Raw genomic sequence first — 25,724 nt, forward strand, 5'->3', positions numbered from 1 at the left:
CTTGGATAACGAGAGATATTGTAGGCCTCGTCAAAAAGAAAAAGGAGGCATTTGTCAGGGCTAAAAGGCTGGGAACAGCCGAAGCCTGTGTGGAATATAAGGAAAGTAGGAAGGAACTTAAGCAAGGAGTCAGGAGGGCTAGAAGGGGTCACGAAAAGTCATTGGTAAATAGGGTTAAGGAAAATCTCAAGGCTTTTTACACGTACATAAAAAGGCAAGAGGGTAGCCAGGGAAAGGGTTGGTCCACTGAAGGATAGGAAAGGGAATCTATGTGTGGAGCCAGAGGAAATGGGCGAGGTACTAAATGAATACTTTGCATCAGTATTCACCAAAGAGAAGAAATTGGTAGATGTTGAGTCTGGAGAAGGGTGTGTAGATAGCCTGGGTCACATTGAGATCCAAAAAGACGAGGCGTTGGGTGTCTTAAAAAATATTAAGGTAGATAAGTCCCCAGGGCCTGATGGGATCTACCCCAGAATACTGAAGGAGGCTGGAGAGGAAATTGCTGAGGCCTTGACAGAAATCTTTGGATCCGCACTGTCTTCAGGTGATGTCCAGGAGGACTGGAGAATAGCCAATGTTGTTCCTCTGTTTAAGAAGGGTAGCAAGGATAATCCAGGGAACTACAGGCCGGTGAGCCTTACTTCAGTGGTAGGGAAATTACTGGAGAGAATTCTTCGAGACAGGATCTACTCCCATTTGGAAGCAAATGGACGTATTAGTGAGAGGCAGCATGGTTTTGTGAAGGGGAGGTCGTGTCTCACTAACTTGATAGAGTTTTTCGAGGAGGTCACTAAGATGATGATGCAGGTAGGGCAGTGGATGTTTTCTATATGGACTTCAGTAAGGCCTTTGACAAGGTCCCTCATGGTAGATTAGTACAAAAGGTGAAGTCACACGGGATCAGGGGTGAGCTGGCAAGGTGGGTACAGAACTGGCTAGGTCATAGAAGGCAGAGAGTAGCAATGGAAGGATGCTTTTCTAATTGGAGGGCTGTGACCAGTGGTGTTCCACAGGGATCAGTGCTGGGACCTTTGCTGTTTGTAGTATATATAAATGATTTGGAGCAAAATGTAACTGGTCTGATTAGTAAGTTTGCAGACGACACAAAAGTTGGTGGAATTGCAGATAGCGATGAGGACTGTCAGAGGATACAGCAGGATTTAGATTGTTTGGAGACTTGGACTGAGAGATGGCAGATGGAATTTAATCCGGACATATGTGAGGTAATGCATTTTGGAAGGTCACATGAATATGCAGGTAGGGAATATACAGTGAATGGTAGAACCCTCAAGAGTATTGAAAGTCAAAGAGATCTAGGAGTACAGGTCCACAGGTCACTGAAAGGGGCAACACAGGTGGAGAAGGTAGTCAAGAAGGCATACGGCATGCTTGCCTTCATTGGCCGGGGCATTGAGTATAAGAATTGGCAAGTCATGTTGCAGCTGTATAGAACCTTAGTTAGGCCACACTTGGAGTATAGTGTTCAATTCTGGTCGCCACACTACCAGAAGGATGTGGAGGCTTTCGAGAGGGTGCAGAAGAGATTTACAAGAATGTTGCCTGGTATGGAGGGCATTAGCTATGAGGAGCGGTTGAATAAACTCGGTTTGTTCTCACTGGAACGACGGAGGTTGAGGGGTGACCTGATAGAGGTCTACAAAATTATGAGGGGCATAGACAGAGTGGATAGTCAGAGGCTTTTCCCCGGGTTAGAGGGGTCAATTACTAGGGGGCATAGGTTTAAGGTGAGAGGGGCAAGGTTTAGAGTAGATGTACGAGGCAAGTTTTTTGCGCAGAGGGTAGTGGGTGCCTAGAACTCGCTACCGGAGGAGGTGGTGGAAGCAGGGACGATAGTGACATTTAAGGGGCATCTTGACAAATACATGAATAGGATGGGAATAGAGGGATACGGACCCAGGAAGTGTAGAAGATTGTAGTTTAGTCAGGCAGTATGGTCGGCACGGGCTTGGAGGGCCGAAGGGCCTGTTCCTGTGCTGTACATTTCTTTGTTCTTTGTTCATTGTTGAAGCTGTGCGGCATTGGAAGCATTACCTGGCCGGCAGGAGATTCACTCTCCTCACTGACCGATGGTCGGTTGCCTTTATGTTCAATAACACACAGCGGGGTAAGATCAAAAACGATAAAATCTTGAGGTGGAGGATCGAGCTCTCCACCTACAACTACGAGATTTTGTATCTCCCCGGTCAGCTCAACAAGCCCCCCGATGCCCTATCCCGAGGTACATGTGCACTGCGACTAATGAAACACCCCATGAACGTCTCTTTGCCTTCCTTAGGGAGTCCACCTCCGGGGTGTCGCTCCCGACTTGGCTCGCAGCTCCAGGACCCGTACTCCTCCGTAAACACTTACGACTCCACAAGGCGGACCCCTTGGTTGAGAGGGTATAGCTACTCCACGCCAACCCACAGTCCGCCTACGTAGCATACCCCGACTGCCGCCAAGATACAGTCTCCCTCAGGGACCTGGCACCAGTTGATTCTGCACACTCACCCCCCCCCCCCCCCCCAGCCCGGCGCCAACCCCCCCTCCCACGGTGCACCCAGCCGCAACCCCCACCCAAGGACAATCCGTCCTCCCCCTGCCCACACCCGGGGACAAAGAGGACTTCGACACGCTCCCGGAGCCACCGACGACCAAGCCGACACCGGAATAGCCGCCAGCACTGCAGCACCCCCAACAGCAGATCAAGGCTCCGGACCGACTGAATCTGTAACATGACCTGGACTTTTAAAACATGAAAATGAAATGAAATGAAAATGAAAAATGAAAGTCGCTTATTGCCACAAGTAGACTTCAAATGAAGTTACTGTGAAAAGCCCCTAGTCGCCACATTCTGGCGCCTGTTCGGGGAGCTTGTTACGGGAATTGAACCGGGCTGCTGGCCTGCCTTGGTCTACTTTCAAAGCCAGCAATTTAGCCCTGTGCTGAACAGCCCCTGTACATCATCACTCTGTATATAATTTTCCCCTCCACCCTGCTGGACTCAATTTCTTTTCTCTCTCTCTGTACTTTAAAACGTCTACCTGTATATAGTTCTCCACCACCCCCGCCGGACTCAATTTCAACAGGGAGTGAATGTGGTCGTCACCAATGTTGTATATATTGTATATAGAGGATGTCGGTGTAGGCGCTTTACTACAGGTGCAGGGGTAGTTCCCTGCCTGCTGGCTCCGCTCAGTAGGCGGAGTATAAATATGCGTGCTCCTCGTACAGCAGCCATTTCGCCAGCTGCTGTAGGAGGCCACACATCTTGGTGTAATAAAGCCTTGATTTCATCCAACTCTCGTCTTTGTGTAATTGATCGTGCATCACCGGCGCTACCAGACCAGGTGCAACGCAGTGGTTAAATTGCGACCTGTATCTTCTTTCTTTAGAAGCTTGCATCTTTGCAACTCCTTTGTCCTCTGCAGCTTCTTCTGTCAGAGTTGAGAGCTGTTCACTCCTCAGTGACCTGGCTCCAACTGCTCTCAAATTAACTAAACTAAACGTTTACCTTACAAGAACCTCCAGTTGCTAAGTCCTCATGCTTGTCCTCATTTATTTTTCACACTGTAACCGTCTCTAATTACAATAGAAACGCAGCTGGAACTTAACCAATCCCCCACACATATAAACACCTTGGTCCAGCATGAATCTAACTATCGGTTCTACCCTTCCAGGCACAGAAACATTCAATTTAAACCCACTTAAAACTATACCTTGTTTCTAATGTTTACCGATACAAATATAAATCCCTTAAAACTATCTTTGTTTTCCTAATGGAAGCCACATCTTTGACAGAGTTTAAGTTGTTCATCATCTGATAATTTACAGACCGGAATGAAATTAGTTTGGATGATTGCTGCATTTTGCACACACATGTCTGCAATGTCACCCTGTACCTTGTACCTCTTGTCTCTTCCTGCTGTAACCCAAAGCAGCTGTGTTTAGCATTCTTATTTATTCCCTTTATTCAAAAAGGGTGAATGAACGAACGTAGGAAACAGTTAGCTTAACATCTGTCACAGGGAAAACATTAGAATCCATTATTAAAGATACTATAGCAGCGGACCTGGAAGAATTCAAGATAATCAAGCAGGGTCAGCATATTTCTGTGAAAGAGAAATCATGTTTAACCCTTTGAGCTCTTTGAAGAAGTAACATGTGCTGTGGATGAAGGGAAACCGGTGGATGCATTCGATTTCCAGAAGGCATTTAATAAGGTTCCACATCAAAGGTATTGTGTAAAATAAAAGCTTACGGTATAGGATAGAAAATTGGCTAGCAGCAGGAAACGGAAGGTAGGCATAAAAGAGTCTTTCTCTGGTTGACGGGATGTTGAGTGGTGTGCTACAGAGAGCAGTGCCACCCCTTTCCCTTGACTTCCCCACCTTTCTGACCTTCCCCACCTTTCTGATGTTCCCCACCCCTTTCCCCTGACTGTCCCCCCCCATTCCGCAATCCCGCCTGACATCCCCACCCTCTGACCTCCAACCCGCCCCTCAACTCCTCGCCTTTCCCCCACCACACCCCAAATCCTATACACTTACCTTAGACTCCCCCAAACCTGTTCACTGGGTCCATTAAACCTAAAGCAGCTGGTTCAGTAAAAAAAAAAGGGTGTGTGGCCTCCTTGAATTTGCCGGAGCTGGACTGCGCTGGGGTCTGTGAGGACTCTTTTGACGCAGGCCCCAACCATCTTTGGCCATCGGAAGCTTGAGAGCAGTTTTCAAGAACAGGCAAGTGTGCATTAAATTCTTATAATTCCTGCTGGACGCCAGTCGGAGGTTATGGTTTCATTTGCTGCTCATTATAATACCATTCTGCTGACTTGATAAAGATTTAGAAAGAGTATAGCAATCCAGCTATCCGAACGGTCAGCTCTTCAGTCATTTTACTAATTAAAATTGCTTCAAATAGAGGCCTTTGGTAAATTGGACAAGCTGTGCACCATCACCATGGATTCAAATGAGATCTACAGCTTTTCAATCGTTCTCCGTCCTAAGGCTGATATTTCTATGGCACTCAGCTAAAAGGTAGGCAGGCCTCAGACCTGGAATACATTATTTGTGAAAGTTACTAAGACTAAAAGGTTATTGAGAGTTCAATTCATCAATAAGACAGAAAAGTGTAATCATAAAATATTGGAAGGGATAATGGGTTTGAAACAATAGAAAACAGTAGAAAGCACTGAGAGGAGGTCTTGAGAAATCATAGAACCTCCTACAGTGGAGAAGGAGGGCTAGTGGCCCATCGAGTCTGCATTGATCTCCAAAAGAGAACCCTACCTAGTGTTCCCCAGCTTCCACCCTACCCCCATGACCTCGTAACCTAACCTGCACATCCCTGGGCATCAAGGGGCAAATTAGTACGGCCAATGCACCTAACTGGCACATCTCTGTGGGAGGAAGCCGGAGCACCCGGGGGAAACCCACGCAGACATGGGGAGAACTTGCAAACTCCACACAGACAGTTATGCAAGGTCGGAGTCGAACCGGGGTCGCTGGCGCTGTGAGGCTGTAGTGCTAACCACTGTGCCACCGTGCTGCCTGGCATGCTAAAACACTGGGAGCCGTGGGACGTGTGTTAATGGCCAACCTTTTCCTTTAGGGTATGTTGGGGAGAAATCTGGAGGACCAAGAGACCACAGACCACAAGTAGATATCAGTAAATTGTGAACCCTATACAAGCTCAAAGAACAAAAGGATTAAATTTCCTTTAGTCCTGTGATAATCCTCACGAGGGCCACAGGGGATCGCTGATTGATCTCCCCTTGGGCTTCGTAGAATATGAGTTCCTGTGGTGAGCAGTTTAAAATAAACCAGTTTTGCTTCTCATTCCACGTCTCCTGGGTACCAGTTAATATGTTCATGTAAAGATCCTTTGCTATTTGAACACAGTTGCTTATTTTAAATAGATGAATGACCTAATTAAAATGACACCTCTATGAATTTTATGCAAATTAATGTAGTAATGCATTAACAGATGAAATAAAATCCCCAGGTGCCTGCAGGCAACCTGAGTCAGCTGGGACGTGACTCTTAACGTTGTTAAGGAAATGAGAAAGGAAATGGCCAATGCTCTGATAAATGTTCAGGAGTTCCTTCAACACAGGAATTGTCCCTGCAGACTGGGGGTCAATCAATAAATGGAGTGAGATATGAACCTAGAAAATATAGAATAGCCTATTTAATTTCAGTAGTGAGTGAAATGTTTGAACACACATGGGGTAATGTCCAGGGGGAAAATTGAGAACTTATTATTAATCAGGGAGCACTATCTCATAATTTATTTTCTCGAGGATATACCATTTCTAAATCCAAATGTATTTTAAGTTTTTAAGCTGTGGTGCAATTAGGGGCTGATCAAACAAGATTTTTGTAAGTCAAAGAAAGAGTCAATTTATGAATCATCAAACCAAAGTGGAGCGGGGGGGGTGGGGGGGAATAATAAAAACATGGCACTCGCACAATTATCCGGAATAAGGGGAGTTAGAGGCCGATGAAAAAAGCTAAAAGAATATACGGTTTAGTGCCCTTTGATTGTCCTTGAGGTGTAGATTTTTAAACGGTTGCAGCTGATTTGGATTAGCTGGTTTTGTGGATGTTGTCAGTTGTAGAAGATGTTACAGTTAAAGGGTCGTGGTTCACTAGTAGATTTCTGGTAAAGTTGCCTTCTGAACTAAGTAATACACTCTGCTGCACCTTGGCTTGTTATACTTCACCCATTGTGCATTTCCAAGAGGTTTTGGGTGTGTCTATCTGTGGCAGCCATTGTTTCAATATTCAGCGATTTGCAATTTAATGTCCCTTCCTTAGCGATGAGTTTCAATGATTCTCTGAATTATAGCAAATGTCTCCCTCTTCACATTACCCTGAGGGTGATTTGTTTGTTTGTCACCTTCACCTTGGAAAGTGGCTTTGCATTTTTTTAAAACTTGTTCTATCGGCTTTCAAATCATGAAATTTCCAGTTAGTTGAAAGAGGAAAAATTTAATTTGGAAAAATAAAGGGGTAGCCTCATGACAGTATATAAATTTGTACATCGCTCCCAATAGCCCACCATACAAACTGATACACACAACAAGTAAAAGCAGTCCTGTGAGAACGTGAGTCTTCCAGCCTGTATGAGAAACTGTCCTTAACCCCCTATTGCCTTTCCCCTTCTAACCAGTTCTTAATCCAATTTCCTATCCTGATTCTATATCCTTTAATCTTCCATAGCCTCTTGGCAAACACTGTCTGAGCGTCTGTGCACATGGTGTGCATTTTTGTGATCCACCATTTCTGTCACCTCTTTCAAGAGTTGACTATAGGTATTGAAAGAGTACAGAGCTCGTAAGTAGTAGAGGGTAGGATTTAGAAGCAACAGACACCGCATTCTTCTTCTATCTGACTCGGATTTTACACAATTTTAAGATTACTAACCTTCAGGCAGAACTAAAAAAAAGGTGCTTTCAAGATAACTTTTGAAAGGGTAAATAGTGAAGGATTTATTGGTGGATCAATTCTAAGAGTGGGGATATTCATTGTATTGGATCTGTTTTTATTTGTTCCTGTGATGTTGCCCGTTCCTAATTGCCCCTCAACTGCATGGCTTGCTAGGCCAATTCAGAGGGCATTTAAGAGTCAACCACATTACTTTTGATCTGGAGGCACATGTAGATAGATGTGACAGATTTCTTTCCCTAAAGGCCGGTGAGTATTTAATTCTGGATCTTTCTTGAATTCACCATCTGCCGTGGTGGGATATGAACCCGGGTCCCCAGAGCATTTCTCTGTATTACTAATCCCGTGACAATACCATTATGCCATCACCTCCCGGTGGATGTGATGAGACTCTTCAGCCATGCAACTTGTAGAAATTGTCCTTTGTTTTCTATGAAGTAATAACACCGGAGTTGAATATCTGATCATTGCTCACTGCCAACATTATGCTCCATTTGCATTAAGCAGTCGTCCTTGGGAGACTGGGAGATTTCCTTAGTTTTTGAAAAGATGCTTAACCCCCTTTTATTTGAGAATGCATTTGGCTCCAGGTACTAATTACTTGTAATTTCTTTCCCTACACCTCTCCAACAATCCTAATTATCCACTTTCCCTGCTCAATAATCTACACTTGGGCGAATGTCTGTTCATACAGGATTCTGTAGAAATGTGAATCGCTAGCACAATGATTAACGCAATTATGTTAAGGTAACCCACTGTGTGCTTCTAGAGATGATTTTCCTCCATTTAACCAATTATAGTTGATGTATGAGATGATGATAATGCGGGCTGAGACTGCTGTGCTCTCTTGTTTTGCAGCCATTCTGAATGTTGGGTCATTGGGACTGTGCTCCTACCTGTTCTTTCAGGTGAAGACGAAGCTGAGGAAAAACAAATTTGTGAAGACGCCGATGCAGACCACTATGGGCGAAAGCTTTTTCATTGCTGTCTTTGGCGTGATGTTCTCAGTAACTGCTGCAGCCCTAAGTCTACACAAGTCCCTGTTGAAGGATACGAGACTGCGGGGGAGCAGAACAGAAGAGGAGTCCACACTGGTAGCGCACGAGCAATGCGAAAACAATGACTAGTTTCACGAAACTACTTGTACTACATCGGCGTACACTTCTTTGGATCTGTGCAGTTGACCCCGGGCTGCGGTTGCAATGCTGCGGTGGAGGAATGCAGCACCCAGGGACATTATCCAGCCCATGCTGCAGAAGGGACTGCTCAGTACAGAATGAAAAAAGCCAGCGGCTTTAACTGCTCTGAGGATATTTATGGCTCAGGACAATACAAGAAGCTTTAATGTTCCATAGTTACATTTTTCTTTTGTACATTGTTATTCTTTTTTCAGCTGACACCGATTGAAGTAGCGGTAGATTTTCTGAAGTGGCTGTTCAATCACTGATTAAAATCAATAAAAGGCACTGAGCCATACAAACCAACTTTGATCCCCTGTTATGTGCTGGACTTAACAATCTTAGCTGTGGCAGCTGTTGACGCATTACAATTAACCTAACTGTCTTCGGCAAGGCCATGTGGAACAATCCGGTGCCCTTTTGATTCCTGATTACTATCCAGAGAGTTTTGCAGTAAAGTGCTGAACTCATTATTAATGTTCTCTTTCGCAAACTTCTAATGATCTTTTTAATCCAAATTCTGTGATTAAAAATTTTTTTTTTTTTTTTTTTTCTGAATCAGTATAGAATCAGGTTGGGGGGGGTCAATGGCTTGGTGGCTGTGTCACTGGACCAATAATCCAGAGGTCTAGGCTAATCCTCTGGGTGCAAAGGGTTCAAATCCCAATCAGGCAGCTGGTGGAAATTAAGTTCAATTACATTTTTAAATTGGCATTTAAAGCTAGTCTCAGTAATGGTGGCCATGTAACTGTCATTGATTATTGTAAAAACAAACATAGTTCACTGATGCCCTTTAGAGAAGGAAATCTGCCACTCTGATCTGGTCTGTATGTGACTCCAGCTCCACAGAAATGTGGTTGACTCTTAACTGCCCTCCAAAGTGGTCTGGTAAACTACTCGGCTCAAGGGCAATTGGGAATGGGCCACAAATGCTGGCCCTTCTAATGGTGCCCACAACATTTTAAAAGAAGCTACCAATGAATGCTAGATATTTTGGTCAATATAAATCATAATGTGAGTATCACTGACAACGGAGCCGAGCTCTCTTCCATTTCAAAGCCATATCTCTAGTAGCAGGGTAGATGCTGAGAGGACGTGAAATCTAGAACTGGGGGCACAGCTTCCTTGCGCAGATATGATGCGCCAAATGGCCTCCTCCTGTACCCTAACAATTTTGAGATTCAAAATAAGGGTCTTCCATTTAAGGTGCTGCTGATGAAGAGGAACTTCTCTCAGGAGATCTTAACTCTTTGGTCGTTGGGTCGTTGAATATATTCAGGGTTTTGAGTTAGTCAGAATTTTAATAATCTTTATTGTCACAAGTAGGCTTACATTAACACTGCAATGAAGTTACTGTGAAAATCCCCTAGTCGCCACATTCCGGCGCCTGTTCGGGTACACAGAGGGAGAATTCAGAATGTCCAATTCACCTAAACGCACGTCTTTCGGGACTTGTGGGAGGAAACCGGAGCACCTGGAGGAAACCCACGCAGACACGGGGAGAATGTGCAGACTCCGCACAGACAGTGACCTAAGCCGGGAATTGAACCTGGGACCCTGGTGCTGTGAAGCAACAGTGCTGACCACTGTGCTACCGTGCTGCCCCATAGATTTTGATCTATGAGGGAGTTGAAGGGTTATTGGGGGGGTGTCAGGCAGAAAGTAGAGTAGAGTCCATGATCAGATCAGCCAAGATTTTATTGAATGATGGATCAGGCTCAAGAGGCTAACTGGCTTACTCCTCCTATTTCTCATCTTGTATTGTGTCAGTATCAAACTGGGCTAATATAGTTACTGAAAAGATTTTACTGACTGATATCACAAATATTGTGTCTCGTAAAGTTACAAATTTAATGGAAAACTGCCAAGGCGATCACACACCAGTAGTTAAATATGAACCTGCCCACCTCTGACATGCCGTGGTTACAGAGTGCGCAATATTTAAGGTGCAGTGCTGGAACATACCAATGAACTTTGATAGCACCGCTCTGCTAGTCTTTGGCAGTGACGACGAGAGCAGCAAGCCTGGGCCAATATGCTGGAATTTCCTAATCAATACCAGCACCACAAAAAAATTCTGGGTTCCAAGAAGGCCACAATCCTGGAACAACTCAGGAAGGGTGATGTATATGGCCACTGAGCATTTTCCACATGTGAAATGTAACAATTTAAAGATTTTATAATTTAAAGAGTTCAGCAAGGGAGCAAGAAAACATGAAAAACCAAAGGCGATTCGGAGCAAAAGGAATAATATAATGCTGAAAAACACAGCCCCATCTCTGTGGAGGGAGAAAAACAGAGTGAATGTTTTGAGTTCATATGACTCTTCAGAGCTCTGAAGAAGAATATTACAGACTTAAAAGGCTGTTTCTCTCTCCTCGGGTGCCACCTGACCTGATGTGTTTCCCCAGCATTTTCTGGTTTTATTTCAGATTTCCAGCATCCGCAGTATTTTGCTTTTAATTTAGTCACAAATGGACCTTGGGGATCTGATTTAAAAAACAAAAACTAGGAGGTTAGGAATAGTATTAGATTAAAAGAAGTGGCTTCTAATATTATGAATAATATTAATAAGCCTGAAGACTGGGTGAGTTTCAAAAATCAGCAAAAAGCAATATTGAAGTTATTCCAAAGGGGAGAAATTGATTGAGATTGAATTAAGAATATAAATAGAGATTGTAAAAGCTTTTACAAACATTTTAAAAGAAGGAGAGTAACTAAAGTAAAGTTTGTCCCTCAGAGACAGAAGCAGGAAGAATTATGGGAATGAGGACTGGCAGGAATATTGAACAGGGCAGCACGGTGGCACAAGTGGTTAGCACAGTTGCCTCACGGCGCCGAGGTCCCAGGTTCGATCCAGGCTCTGGGTCACTGTCCGTGTGGAGTTTGCACATTCTCCCTTTGTCTGTGGGTTTCGCCCCCACAATCCAAAAAGATGTGCAGGATAGGTGGATTGGCCAAGCTAAATTGCCCGTTAATTGGAAAAAATGATTTGGATACTCTAAATTTATTTTTAAAAAAGGAATGTTGAACAAATATTTTGGGCGGAATTCTCATAGAGGAGGTGGGAAAACCTAGTCAGGAAACATCCCACCATGGCATACCTGTCCTCTTTAAAACAGCCTTGATACACTGTATTTTTCCTTCAGGGAGATGGAGGGGCAGGATCGCCTTAGGCACGACCAAGGTGGCAACGAAGGCAGGCAGATGGCCAATCCAGGAAGTTAGAATGTCAGCTTCTGTTTACTGGGACAATTGCCCAGTTTTAAAGATGAATGTCAGCCCTTCTAACCCATACCCCTCAACTCCAGTAACCCCTCCATGTCCCTCATGTTCATGCTCCACCATACCCCCAAGCCACCTGCATGCCATCTCCATACCCCCATGCTTACTCCATGCTCCCTGCCTCTACCCCTCCACATGGGCACTCATCCAGTTTCCAGTATGGGCAGACCTCAAAAGCCATGCAGAAATGAAAAGAAAAATAAACCTCACAATCTAATAGAGCTCTCACTCAGCAAAACACTTCATACTGAAAATAATTCTCATTCATAAAACCTATCTAACTAAATTCAAATCCCTTCAAGTGGTCAATCTGGTGGAAAATGACTGAATGGTGCGTTCTGTTTTCGGTGATCTGTGGAGTTTGTAGTCTCATTTTATTTGTTACTTTTTCTCTACAGCTAGCCGTCAGCATAATCCTCTCAGATAAAAACGATATAATGTGCGTTGCTCCTGGGTCCCTCTTTACCTAAATGTCTGTGGTAAGCCTACTCCCTATAACTGTCCCAAAACACCTTTGCCACGTACCCCCTCCACTCTTAACCCCATGGAGATGAGCAGGATTGGGTTAAAGAGGCATAATTCATGGTTTGAGTTGTAGCGTTCTGACCTCCTAATAACAACAATAATAATAATCGCTTATTGTCACAAGTAGGCTTCAATGAAGTTACTGTGAAAAGCCCCCAGTCGCCACATTCCGGCGTCTGTTCAGGGAGGCCGGTACGGGAATTGAACCCGCGCCGCTAGCCCACTGTGCTAAACCAGCCGCAGGGAGGTTGTGAGTTTCAAGCACTACTTCAGGAGGGTTGGACACACCATCCCAGCTGGCACCTCGGTGCAGTGCTGAGGGTGTACTGCAATGTTGGAGGCGTTATCTTTCAGATGAGGCGTTAAACTAAAGTTCTGCCTGTCCTCTCAGGTTGGTGTGATAAATCCCAGGGCTGTAGTTGAAGACAAGTCAAGGTCAACAAACCCCTCAACCAACACCCAAAACAGGTGTTCTAGCCATTTACTTTGTTGCTGTTTACTGGGACTTTCAGGTTGTCTGCCATGTTTTCTGACATTGCTGCAATGGCCACTGTTCTTTTTACTGCAATTGGGACCTATTGGGTGTAAAAGATTCTATATAAATGCAATTTATTTTATTTTTTACAATAGGTAAATTTGTGGGTTATTGTGTCACGACTGGGTTAAGGGGATAAAGGGGATAGGGTGGACATGTGGGGCTTAAGTAGGGTGCTTTTTGCAATGGCCGGTGCAGACTCGATGGGCCGAATGGCCTCCTGCACTGTACATTCTATGATTCTTTGCCCTCCTGCTGCACTGGGGCTCATAGCACTTTAGGTGGATTTTTGCACCTCTGCCCTTTGTATGGACTCAAGTGTTCATGTTTGCTTTGAATAATTGCCAAGTGAATCAATATTTCGGACCTCGAGGGGAAAAAAACAATCTTTTTTAAAATTGGTGCGACAGTCAATATGGCTAAACACGATACATGTTTTCCTTTAAATGAGCGTACAGCAATATTTTTCAGAATAAAATCAGATCCTTTCCTGGATCACACAAATTTTCTTTTGATATCTTGAATTCCATTATGCTACCGAGCACTGGGAAGCCTACTCTTCATCAAAGTCAAGTGTCAATTTACTGGTAAGTGTCAAGATGTTCAGCATATCAACTGCTAACTTGTCGTATCATGTTCTGACTGTTGGAAGTAAATATGATGCCCAAGATTTATTTGTTCTTGGAATGTGGGTGATATGGCGAGGGCATATTTATTCCCTATGAGAGCATTAAGAAACACCCAGGTGATGTGTGATTGAAGTCACAAGGCAGGCCAGACTGGGTGGTGGTGTCAGGATTCCTCCTCTGACGAGACATCAGTAAAATAGGTTGTTTCTTACCAACAGTTCGCCTGCCTTTATGGTCACCTTTCTAATACCAGCCCACTAATTACCACATTAATTGAAATCAATTTCAGCACATGCTGGGGTAGGATTTGTTCTCATTGTCTCAGAGACAATGCCCCTTTGTTTTGTTTTTTAAAACATGGGGCGGGATTCTCCAATAATGGAGTTATGTCCCCACGCCCGTGAGAAAACGGCGCAATTTACTCTGGACTTTTATCTAGAAAGTCTGGGGTGATTCTCCATTTTAAGGGGGATTGCAGGGCCCTGGAGTGCTTCACGCAGTTCTGGCTGCCAATATGGGGCCCTGCACTTCCGGCTGCGGGTCCGCGCATGCGCGTGGCGGCAGCCTTCAGCTCCGGCCCCACACAACATGGCGGGCCCACAGAGCGGGCCGGCGCCGAAGAAGTAGGCCCCCCGCAGATCGCGCGCGGCCGCCACTCGGTGGCCCCCGATCGCCGGCCTGGCCATCGTGGATGCCCCCCAGTGACAGATCCCCCGCCCCCCCCCCCCCCCCACTAGTACGGCCACCGCAGCCACGACTCCGAGCTCCCGTCGGGTGGAACCATACGTGAACCACGCCGGCGGGAACTTGGCCGGTTGTCCACAGAGCAAACTGTTTAAAAATGCCAGGTTACATTCCAAGGTGGATTTGAGAAACACACAAATCAGGACACTGTGAAGAGAGAGACATTTCCTACAATCCAGACACCCACCAAAACCCGTAACTGTCTAAGGAGGACATTAAAAATGCAAAGTACTAGATATTGAAGCAATGGCTACCACAGATAAGCCCATCCCAAACCCTTGGAAATACACATTGAAAAGGCGACGGTGCAGTGGCATTGTAACTGGACCCAGGGGAATGCTCTGGCGATCCAGGTTTGAATCCCACCACAGCAGATGGTGAAATTTGAATTCAATAAAAATCTGGAATTCCAAAAGCCGAATGATAACGGCATTGTCGTAAAAAATCATCTGTTTCACTAATGTTCTCTGGGATAGGAAATCTGTCACCTTTACCTGGTCTGGCCTACATGTGACTCCAGATCCACAGCAATGTGATTGACTCTAAGTGCCCTCTGAAATGGCCTAGCATTCAGTTCAAGGGCAATTAGGGATGGGCAATAAATGCTGGCCAGTCAGCGATGCCCACGTCCCCTGAACAAATATTTTTAAAAATCGGGCGAAGTGTTTCAAGGCAAGTTTGCCCAGCCACTAGTGAGAGATAATTGCAAGTGGCGCAGGCAAAGTCAAGAAAGTCTTCAGTAGAGGGAGCATACTGAAGTTCTGTTGTCCCTCCATCTCTCTCTTTTGGACTAAAGGTTCCCTGGTTTGAGAAGCCAATTCTCCAAAATCCTACCGGTGAACTGAGATCGCATAATAATTGCAACATCTTCTAATGGCAAGTTGACAAATGCAAGGTTGTCAGATTTTGAAAGATCACAGCAGTTTATACAACAGGAGAAAAGATACACTTATGTAAATCCATTTCTGCCAATAATTCCATTACCCTGGTTATATGATCCACCCAAGCTTCAGTTCTTTCTCATTATAAACAGTGACCAAACAATACGCACCAGATCCTCCAGAGATGGATGAGCAACTTTCCCATCAATTCAGTTTCTCAAATCTTACAAAGCATCCCTCGTCAACAGAGCTGAAAATTGTTTTAACCCATTGTGTGTCGATCCCTTAAACAGCCCAAGACATTGTGATACATGAGCAGTGTGAATCCACATTTCCCTCAACCTCCCGGAACTACAATCTTCCCAAGGAGGGTGCTTGCTTGGTGCCAGTGTTACTGGGCAATAATCCAGAGACCTGGACTGATGATGATCCAGAGCCATGAGTTCAGTTCCTATCACAGCAACGACTGGATTGTTGTAAAAACCCACCTGGTTCACCAATGTCCTTTAAGGAAGGAAATCTGCCGTCCTTACCTGGTCTGGCCTACATGTGACTCCAGACTCACAGCAATATGGTTGGCTCTTAACTGCCCTCTGACATGGTCTAGTAGCCACTTCGTTCAAAGCCAATTAGGGATAAGCAACAAATGCTGGCCCAGTCAGCAATGCGCATATCTCAAGAATGAATATTTTTTAAAAAGACATAAGGGACAAAAAAGGAGAAATGTCAAAAACTTGTCCAAGGTGTAGGTCTTAAGGGAGGGAGTTGGAGAGGGGAGGGGATTCTTTGCAGCTGAAGGCATAACAGCTTGTAACAAGATGAAGGTAGGCGGTGACCAGTTAAGAGAATTCTAGAGGAGGTGGTGGGAGTGCAGGGACTGGTTCTAGTTGTGAAAGAGGCTCCATGGTTAGGGCAAGGCAAAACCAATGAACGATTTAAGCATGAGGATAAGAAATTAATTTGAAGCATTGGGGAATCAAGTCAGTGAGGTGATGGATGAACAGGATTTGGTGCAGGGTAGGACAGAGAAGAATTTGGATAAGCTGGAATTTACCAAGAATGAAAAGCGGAAAGCAAGCCAGGAAACTATTTGATTAGTCAGATCTGGAGTTGACAAAGTGTATCTATTCAACAACAGATTGTTGAGTGGGAGATGTTTTGGAGATGGAAGTGGGCAGACTTTCTGATAGAGAAGAAATATATTTGTCAGCATGTTCTGGAATTAAGTAGGACTCCGCAGTTGCGAACGGACTGAGAAAGAGAGTAGGAGAGGAATAGAGTACGTGTGAAGGTATGGAGTTTGTGGCAGGACTGACGTCCATGGCCTTGGTCTTCCCAATATCAAATTAACAGAAATTGTAGATCATACAAGACGTGTTGGGTTATCGGCCCCATAGAACAAAGAAAATTACAGCACAAGAACAGGCCCTTTGGCCCTCCAAGCCTGCACCGACCATGCTGCCCGTCTAAACTAAAACAACCTACCCTTCCGGGGACCATATCCCTCTATTCCCACCCTAAAAGAACAAAGAAAAAGAGACGGTTTTCTTTGCAGTTCTGATTTATTGAAATGTAGGCAGTATTAATACAAGGTAATAAGTGACCTATAAGTGGCAGCCTTACTGTGCTGGGCTTTTCTATATAGAGAATACCTCTGCGCCAGTCACATAATTCTACAAGTAAACTGGCTATATGTTGAAGACATGTATTGAAGGAACTCACCTCGGCTCTTTAGGCAGCACCTTCCTAACTATGACTACCACCATCTAGAAGGACAAGGGCAGCTGATTCCTGGGAACCCCACCACCTGGAGGTTCCCCTCCAAGTCACTCATCATCCTAACTTGGAAATATACCGCCGTTCCTTCACTGTTGCTGGGTCAAAATCCTAGGACTCCTTCCCTAACAGCACAAGGGATGTACCCACACCTCCAGGACTGCAGCGGTTCAAGAAAGCGGCTCACCACCACCTTCTCGGGGGCAATTAGGGATGGGCAATAAATGCTGGCCCAGCCAGCGAAGCCCACATCCAGTAAAAATGAATTTTTAAAAAATATACTTGTGCCAGAGAGCTCCATTGGGATTTGCAAGTTGTGGAGCTACTTTCTGAAATATTGAGACCAAGCTATTTTGAAAACCGGGATGCTGAAACATTGGCACGCTCAGCTGTTAATACTGAGAATTTATTAGTGTATTTATGTGCTGGGAAAATATCAAGTGAGTAATATGGAGAACAGAGTGATGAAATTCAGTCCGTGCTCAGTAGGCAGCGCTCTCAACTCTGAGTCAGAAAACTCAAGTCCCATTCCAGGAATTGGAGTGTACAAATCTAGGCTGACACTCAGCACAGCTCTGAGAGGGGGCTGCATTGTCAGAGGTGCTATATTTCAGCATAAGTGATAAAATAAAGCTTCTTTCCTCTCAGGGGGATCTGTCAAAGATTCCATGGCATTATCATGGTGGCACAGTGGTTAGCACTGCTGCCTCACAGCGTCAGGGACCCGGGTTCGATCCCGGCCCGAGGTGATTTTGTGGAGTTTGCACTTTTCCCCCGTGTCTACATGGGTTTCCTCCGGGTGCTCCGGTTTCCTCCCGCGGTCCACAGATGTGCAGGTTAGGTGGATTGGCCATGCTAAATTGCCCCTTAGTGTCCAGGGATGTGTAGGTTAGGTTAAAGGGTTAGAGGAATAGGGTGGGGAAGTGGACTTGGGTGGAGTGCTCTTTTAAAGGGTCGGTACAGACTCGATGAGCCGAATGTCCTCCTGCACTGTATGGGTTCTATGTTCATAGAATAAAAGCAAGCAAGTTATGTCCTGGCCAATATTTATCAATGAGTCAACATCCCTTCGACAGAATATCTGGCTATTATCACATAGCTGTTTGTAGCAGTTTGTTGTGTCAAAATCTACTGCGTTACCAACATTACAACACTTCAAAAGTTCTTCCTGCGCTACTAAAGTACTTTGGGATATCCTGAAGTAATGAAAGGTGCTATATAAATGCAAGTACCTTCTTTCAAGAGTAACTGATAGGTCGGCTGCATGCGGGAAACACTGACAACAACAACTTGTATCTATATAGCACCTTGAATATGATAAAACGTCCCAAGGTGCTTCACAGGAGCGTTATGAAACAAAATTTGACGCCAAATCATATAAGAAGACATTCGAACAGATTAGCAGAGCTTCATCAAGGAAATAGATTCTAAGGATCATTACAAAGGAAGAAAGTGAGGCAGAGAGGGGTAGGGAGGGAATTTTAGAAATGAGGGACTGGCTCCTTACAAGTGTGGTCATCAGTGATTAAGGAGTTAACATTAGAGATGTGCAAGAGCCAGAAATAAGAGGAGCACAGACACCTGGGGTTGGAGGAGTAAACAGAACTGGAAGCAGAAAATCTGATAACTACTTCCATCAAAACAATGAATGGATTCCATTTGGGAAAAGGCCGTATGTAAAACCGGGGATGACCAAGGAAAGCCTGGTGAAGGGTGAAAGCAGGCAGCTAGATCTCTTGGGAGAAGTCAAGTCAGAGGAGAGAGAGCAATAGTAGGATCTGCCGCTGTTATTGATCACCTAGTTGTGAGCAACTTGTTTTTGCAGAGGCACAATAACACATCCCAGCAAGGAGTCTGTTGCTAAGGTCCTTGGTGGCCCTGAGATGCATGGTATCATACTGCTGGCATCACACTAATAGAAGTGACTTCATCACTAGATAAATTAGAAGACAGCATGCTGTGCTGGAACCTAAATATGCAAATTGATTTGGCATATTTTCTGCAGATAAGAATATGACGTGGATAGCAACCATCTGTTTGCCTGTTTCAGCACAAGTGACCTTTTTGCTATATGTTTTATTTATTTTGCATATAATTGTCAGATGCACTGTTTTCTAAAAGTAAAACCGAGGAGGAGATGTTTAAATGTTTTGGTTTTGGGGGGCGTGCAATGAATCAGGAGGGCAAAAGATACGAAAAGGTGAGCGTCACATTAATCAAGTTAGAGGAAAGTGTGTTCACCTACTGGTCTGTGAAATGTTACAAATGAATCTTCTATCACCCTTCAGCATTTTCACTTTCTACTCTGAAGCCATGGCGGAACCCACTTCTCCAGGAGCCGACCACTCTCCAGAACCTCACTACTTCAAATGCGAGCCGATGCAATGAGTGTCAGTCACTATCTGCCTTTGACAGTAGCAGAACCAAGCCTGGCAACGTGAGTGACACAGCTTCCATCGGTGATTCGGGATAGAATCAATCATGACCTCATTGAATGGCGGAACAGACCTGAGGGGCTGAATGGCCTCCTGCTCTCATGTTTCAGTGGCTGATTTGTGTCCCCTTTCCAATCCGGAGAAGCCTGTCACTGTCTCGTTTAGCCACACAGAGATCAGGGACAAGGGCCAGAATTTTCTAGTTGCCAAGGTGAGCGGTTGAAATCTCTGCTCACATTGGCGGGACGGGAGGATACTGCCAGAGTCAAGGGCTGGAGTATTGTAACCATGGAGACTGGGCATTGACCATCTTGAACATGAAAGGATCTAAACATCTCCCCATAGCATTCAATAGCATTCCCATCATTGGTTCCCCAACATCCTGGTGGTGGGGGTGGAGTGGGGGGGGGGGGGGGGGGGGGATTGTTTAACTGTTGACCAGAAACTAAACTGGACTAGACATACAAATACTTTGACTACAAGTCTGGGCAAAGTTGGAATCCTCGACAAGTAACTCACCACCTGACTCTCAAAACCTCTCCACCATCTACAAGCTACAATTCAGGAGTGTGATAGAATCCTTTCCCCTTTGCCTGGATTAATGCAGCTCCAACAGCATTCAAGCAGCTGCTGTCAGGAGAAAACAACTTGAATGATCAGCACCGTATCCACCATTTTGAACTTCTACCACTGGTGTACAGTGGCTGTAGTGTGTATTATCAATAATATTTCGCAGCTCACCAAGGTTCTTTCAGCAGCACCTTCCCATGGCCTCTACTGCCTAGAGGTACAGGACCTGCAGACACACGGCAACACCATCACCTGCCACACACCGTCCTGACATGGAACTAAATCATTGTCGTTCCTTCACTGTCACTGGATCAAAATCCAGGGACTCCCTTCCAAACAACAATGTGGGCATACTAGACCAGATCATAGAGTCATAGAATCCCTACAGAGCAGAAGGAGACTATTCAGCCCATCGAGTCTGCACCAACCCTCTGAAAGAGCACGCTACCCAGGCCCATTTCCCCAACCTATCCCCATGACCCCCACCTAACCTGCACACCTTTGCACTGTGGGAGGAGACCTGAGCACCACGCAGACATGGTGAGAATGTGCAAACTCTACACCGACAGTCATCGAAGGCTGGAATTTAACCTGGAATCCTGGCTCTGTGAGGCAGCAGTGCTAACCACTCTGCAGGATGGGAAGAAAAGCCAGTGCCGGAGACTCTTTGGCTAAGACGGGATAGCTAAGAGTGAACTCTGGCAAGGACAATACCACCCTCCCCCCAACCCCTTAACCCCCACCAGCCCCCCAACCCGTCACCTCCCACCGGCCCCCCAACCCGTCACCTCCCAACCCCAGCTGAACAATAGAGGAGAGGCATTGGAAAGGCTAATTTAGTCAGTGAAGTCGAAAGCTGCAGCCAGATTGAAAATGATGAGGAGGGGTTGTCAAATAGGATGTAATTTATGACTTTAACACAACCTTTTGTAGGGCGTGAAAGCTGAGTGGAAAGGTTCAGATATGAAGTTGTGGGAAAGGTAGCCACGCAGATGGAAGATGACAACCCATTTTGGAAGGAAAGAGAATTTGGTGATGGGGTGGCAGCTTTGATGGATAGAGCAGGTCAATGGCTTATTTTTAGAAGGGGTGTTCATAGATTTAAGAGGGACGATGACTGTACTTGAAGAGAGGGAATTGCGTATAATGTCAGCTAGCACAGGGCCAAACATGAAAATAGGGCGTTCAGCAGTTTGGGCAGAATTGGGTCAAGAAAATTGAAGGTTGGTCCCGATTCAAGATCAACAAGAATAACTTGCATTTCTATGGCAAGTACGTAATTAGACAAAAATAAATTGACACTGAGCCGAAGAAGGAGACATTAAGGCAGGTGACGAAACACTTGATCAAAGGTTATAGGGAGTACCTGGAAGGAGGAGAGCAAAGTGAGGAGGCAGAGAGGTTTAGGAAGGGAATTCCGGATGGAGCAGGCAGTCGGGGATCTGCATGGCCATTCCGGATGGAGCAGGCAGTCGGGGATCTGCATGGCCATTCCGGATGGAGCAGGCAGTCGGGGATCTGCATGGCCATTCCGGATGGAGCAGGCAGTCGGGGATCTGCATGGCCATTCCCGATGGAGCAGGCAGTCGGGGATCTGCATGGCCATTCCTGATGGAGCAGGCAGTCGGGGATCTGCACGGCCATTCCTGATGGAGCAGGCAGTCGGGGATCTGCATGGCCATTCCGGATGGAGCAGGCAGTCGGGGATCTGCATGGCCATTCCGGATGGAGCAGGCAGTCGGGGATCTGCACGGCCATTCCTGATGGAGCAGGCAGTCGGGGATCTGCATGGCCATTCCTGATGGAGCAGGCAGTCGGGGATCTGCATGGCCATTCCGGATGGAGCAGGCAGTCGGGGATCTGCACGGCCATTCCGGATGGAGCAGGCAGTCGGGGATCTGCATGGCCATTCCTGATGGAGCAGGCAGTCGGGGATCTGCATGGCCATTCCTGATGGAGCAGGCAGTCGGGGATCTGCACGGCCATTCCGGATGGAGCAGGCAGTGATGGGTGGACAGGACCTAGTGTGAGTTAAAGTTTGGGCAGCAGACATTTGGATGAGCGGAGGTTTATAGAGTGTGGAAGGTGCAAGGCTGCTCAGAAGATCATGCTGTGCTGGCTTCGACACGTATTGCCATTTCTTCATTGTTACGTCAAAAATGAGCAATTCTCTTCCTATGGGAACATTGGCCGGGATTCTCCCCTACCCGGCGGGGCGGGAGGTCCCGGCGGGATGGAGTGGCGGGAACCACTCCGGCGTTGGGCCGCCCCAAAGGTGCGGATTTCATCTTGAGGGGCTAGGCCCTCGCCGGAGTGGTTGGCGTGCTGCCGGCCGGCGGGAAAGGCCTTTGGCGCCACGCCAGCCGGGTCCGAAGGGACTGCGGCGCGCGGCGGAAGTCCGCGCATACGTGGGAGTGTCAGCGGCTTCTGACGTCATCCCCGCGCATGCGCAGGGGGGGTGTCACTTCTGCATCGGTCATCGCGGAGGCTGTGGCCGAGGCGGAAGGAAAAGACTGCCCCCACGGCACAGGCCCGCCCGCGGATTGGTGGGCCCTGATCGCGGGCCAGGCCACCGTGGGGGCACCCCCGGGGCCAGATCCCCCCTGCGCCCCCCCCAGGACCCCGGAGCCCGCCTGCGCCGCCAGTCCCGCCGATAAGATAGGTGGTTTGATTCACGCCGGCGGGACTGGCATGACAGCAGCGGGACTTCTGCCCATCGCGGACTGGAGAATCGCCGGGGGGGGGGGGGCGCCGCCGACCAGCGCGGCGCAATTCCCGCCCCCGCCGAATTTCCGGTGCCGGAGAATTCGGCGGCCGGCAGGGGCGGGATTCACGCCGCCCCCCCCCCCCGGCGATTCTCCGACCCGGTGGGGGGGTCGGAGAATCCCGCCCATTATCACTGATATGGTACCCGGACCAGATCCCAATTTATATTCGAAAACCGGTTGAGACACCAACAATTTTTTAGTTTGCAAACTTGTGAGGAAATTACATTTTGCTCCAGGAGTGATTCCACTGACAACTAGGGATCTTTTATATTAAAACAAACTTTACTATTAATGCAGCTGTAACCCCATTAACCCATTAACAATTAAATAGTTCTAAATACAAAAGAAAGGTCTTTGAGCTTAATTTCCTCTCGACTTACAAACTTCCAATTAAGCAAAATCTACACACAGATCGAATGCCACTTAGCAATAAAGTAAATACTCAGTGGCTTACATTGATTCGCAAAGTCCTTGGGCGGGAAGCTTTCAAAAATCAGTCTGAGAAAACACCCCTCCTTTCCTCAGAAACCAGAGCAGAACTCTAAAAATGAAACTAAAAACAACAGACACAGGGCAGGGCTGAAAACGAAACTAAAAACAGCCACTCCCATGAGTGACATTACAGCCTGCCTTGCTGTTAACCTCTTAATCACAGCTTCAGCAGACATGTAATCTGGATACCTTAACCTAAGTTATTTTAATAACATTACTGTAATAGACACATAATACAATATATATAAATATTTGCTACATTCTTCACAGTTACCACATGGAGAAGGCCCATCACCACCAGGGCAACTAGATTTGTGAAGTGCTGTGATCTTGTTACTATTGTTTACACCTTGAGAACAAATGAAATGAGAGGCGCACTTTACATTTGGTGGAATTCATTGGCCCTCGATAAGCTGCTCATACTACCCAGGGTGCATTACTGTAAATTGACCCCAAGCCTACTGTGGAACTCATGTCTGGTCACTCAATCTATCCTTAGTCCGGAGACGTTTGGCCATCCGGTAGCAGGTACACTGACAATTACTTAACCTTCACACCAGCTGTGATATCACCAGCTGTAAACTTACCTGATGTCAAAATAAAAACAATCCATATTACGGGGAAAAATGTATTAAAGTATTTGGTGTGATTGTTATTCCATTTCTTTTAGACATAATTGCTGATACTAACTAAAACTGCAATTTGTACTGATGAGACATCATTGACCTGGAAACCTCTTTGTTCACATTTGCTGTCAATCCTGCTGAGCTTTGGGGAGAAATTTGCTTGTGTACAGAGCATTCCATTGATTCCCCAGGCGGAGCCTGCGTGACGGTCTTAATTGACATCTGTGAATCGAAGTAAGTTTGCTTGAATAAACAAATTTCACCTGCCTTTGCGTTCTCATTCAACTTGCACGATCTTTATTTGTGGGTCTGTGGAGGCACGTCATACCTGGATAGCCCAGAGGATGGCAGCAGCGTACAGCCTGATTTCGCTTCTCCAGTGACTCCAGCTGAGGTAATGCACAGGTTTAGAGGACATTTTCAAGGTGAGAATGAGAGAGACGGACACACAGGCGCCACACAGCACGGGGGCCTCCCGTGTGCCACACACCTGAAGGAGTATTCCACAAACAGGTTGACAGATTCCCGCTCTCCTTCAATTAATATACTCACCTTTGGATGTTCCTCACAGTATCTACCCCTCTGTGAAGCAGATGTAATGACTGATGATGCCCTTTGAGGGAGAGATTTCTCATGCGTGCTTGATGTAAAATTGTAAACCTGTTTATAATGAACATATTCAGGGTTTTATTTTGGATAATACACAAAGGGAGCCTTCTCCATTGCCGCCATAGATTCAGTACTTCTGAAGCTTTATAAAGCATTAGTTAGGCCCCATTTAGAATACTGTGCGCAATTTTGGGCCCCACACCTCAGGAAGGACATACTGGCACTGGAGCGGGCCCAGCGGAGATTCACACGGATGATCCCAGGAATGGTAGGCCTAACATACGATGAACGTCTGAGGATCCTGGGATTCTATTCATTGGAGTTTACAAGATAATGAATGGCTTAGATAGGGTGGACGTAGGGAAGTTGTTGCCATTAGCAGGGGAGACTAGGACCCGGGGGCACAGCCTTAGAATAAAAGGGAGTCACTTTAGAACAGAGATGAGGAGAAATTTCTTCAGCCAGAGAGTGGTGGGTCTGTGGAATTCATTGCCACAGAGGGCGGTGGAGGCCGGGACGTTGAGTGTCTTTAAGACAGAAGTTGATAAATTCTTGATTTCTCGAGGAATTAAGGGCTATGGGGAGAGAGCGGGTAAATGGAGTTGAAATCAGCCATGATTGAATGGTGGAATGGACTCCATGGGCCGAATGGCCTTACTTCCGCTCTTACGTCTTATGGTCTTATAGAATCTGTGACAGGAATAATGCAAAATAGTCATAGCCATGAAAATTCCAAGCCTTCCAGGTTTGAGGTGTCTTTTTATCCAAACATACAACAACAACTTGCATTGAAACAGTGACTTTTAACACAATAAAGTGTCCCAAGGCTCTTCGCAGGGGCATTATATAACAAAATGTGACACTTGAGCCACGGCGATATTAGGGGATAGAAATGTGCTAGAAAGACTCAGCAGGTCTGCCGGCATCTGTGGAGAGAGAAAGAGTTAAAGTTTTGAGGCCGTATGACTCATTTAGCGTCCGCAGTATTTTGCTTTTACTTGAGATATTAGGGGAGATGTTTTAAGCACCGTCCTAAAGGGGGAAAGCGAAATTGGGAACTTCAGTGAAGGAATTCCAAATCCTCAGACCCAGGCCAGTGGTGGGGAACCTGCGGCCCCCCGGGGACCACATGTGGCCCATCTGGGTGCGGCCCACCAGACATTTTGTTGACCATTGCCCCACACACAGAGTTGCCACAGCTACTGCCATTGGAGCCTGTG

At 46.1% G+C, this 25,724-nt stretch overlaps 1 protein-coding gene across 3 annotated transcripts in view; it reads left to right on the top strand.

Moving 5' to 3' along the window:
- LOC140409257 (transmembrane protein 127) overlaps positions 1–8,935 on the top strand; it is a 43,802-nt gene extending 34,867 nt beyond the window's left edge. For 2 of the 3 annotated variants that reach the window (XM_072497595.1, XM_072497597.1), the window contains exon 3: positions 8,310–8,935. In XM_072497595.1, the coding sequence (XP_072353696.1) occupies positions 8,310–8,578 (269 nt within the window). In that variant the 3' untranslated portion in view covers positions 8,579–8,935. Of the gene's footprint in view, positions 1–4,923; positions 5,040–8,309 lie in introns of all 3 variants that reach the window. The other variant, XM_072497596.1, reaches the window with a different exon arrangement.
- Positions 8,936–25,724: the final 16,789 nt, after the last annotated feature.

The sequence above is a fragment of the Scyliorhinus torazame genome, chromosome 3, assembly GCF_047496885.1.
Source record: "Scyliorhinus torazame isolate Kashiwa2021f chromosome 3, sScyTor2.1, whole genome shotgun sequence".
In the NCBI taxonomy this organism is placed as follows: domain Eukaryota; kingdom Metazoa; phylum Chordata; class Chondrichthyes; order Carcharhiniformes; family Scyliorhinidae; genus Scyliorhinus; species Scyliorhinus torazame.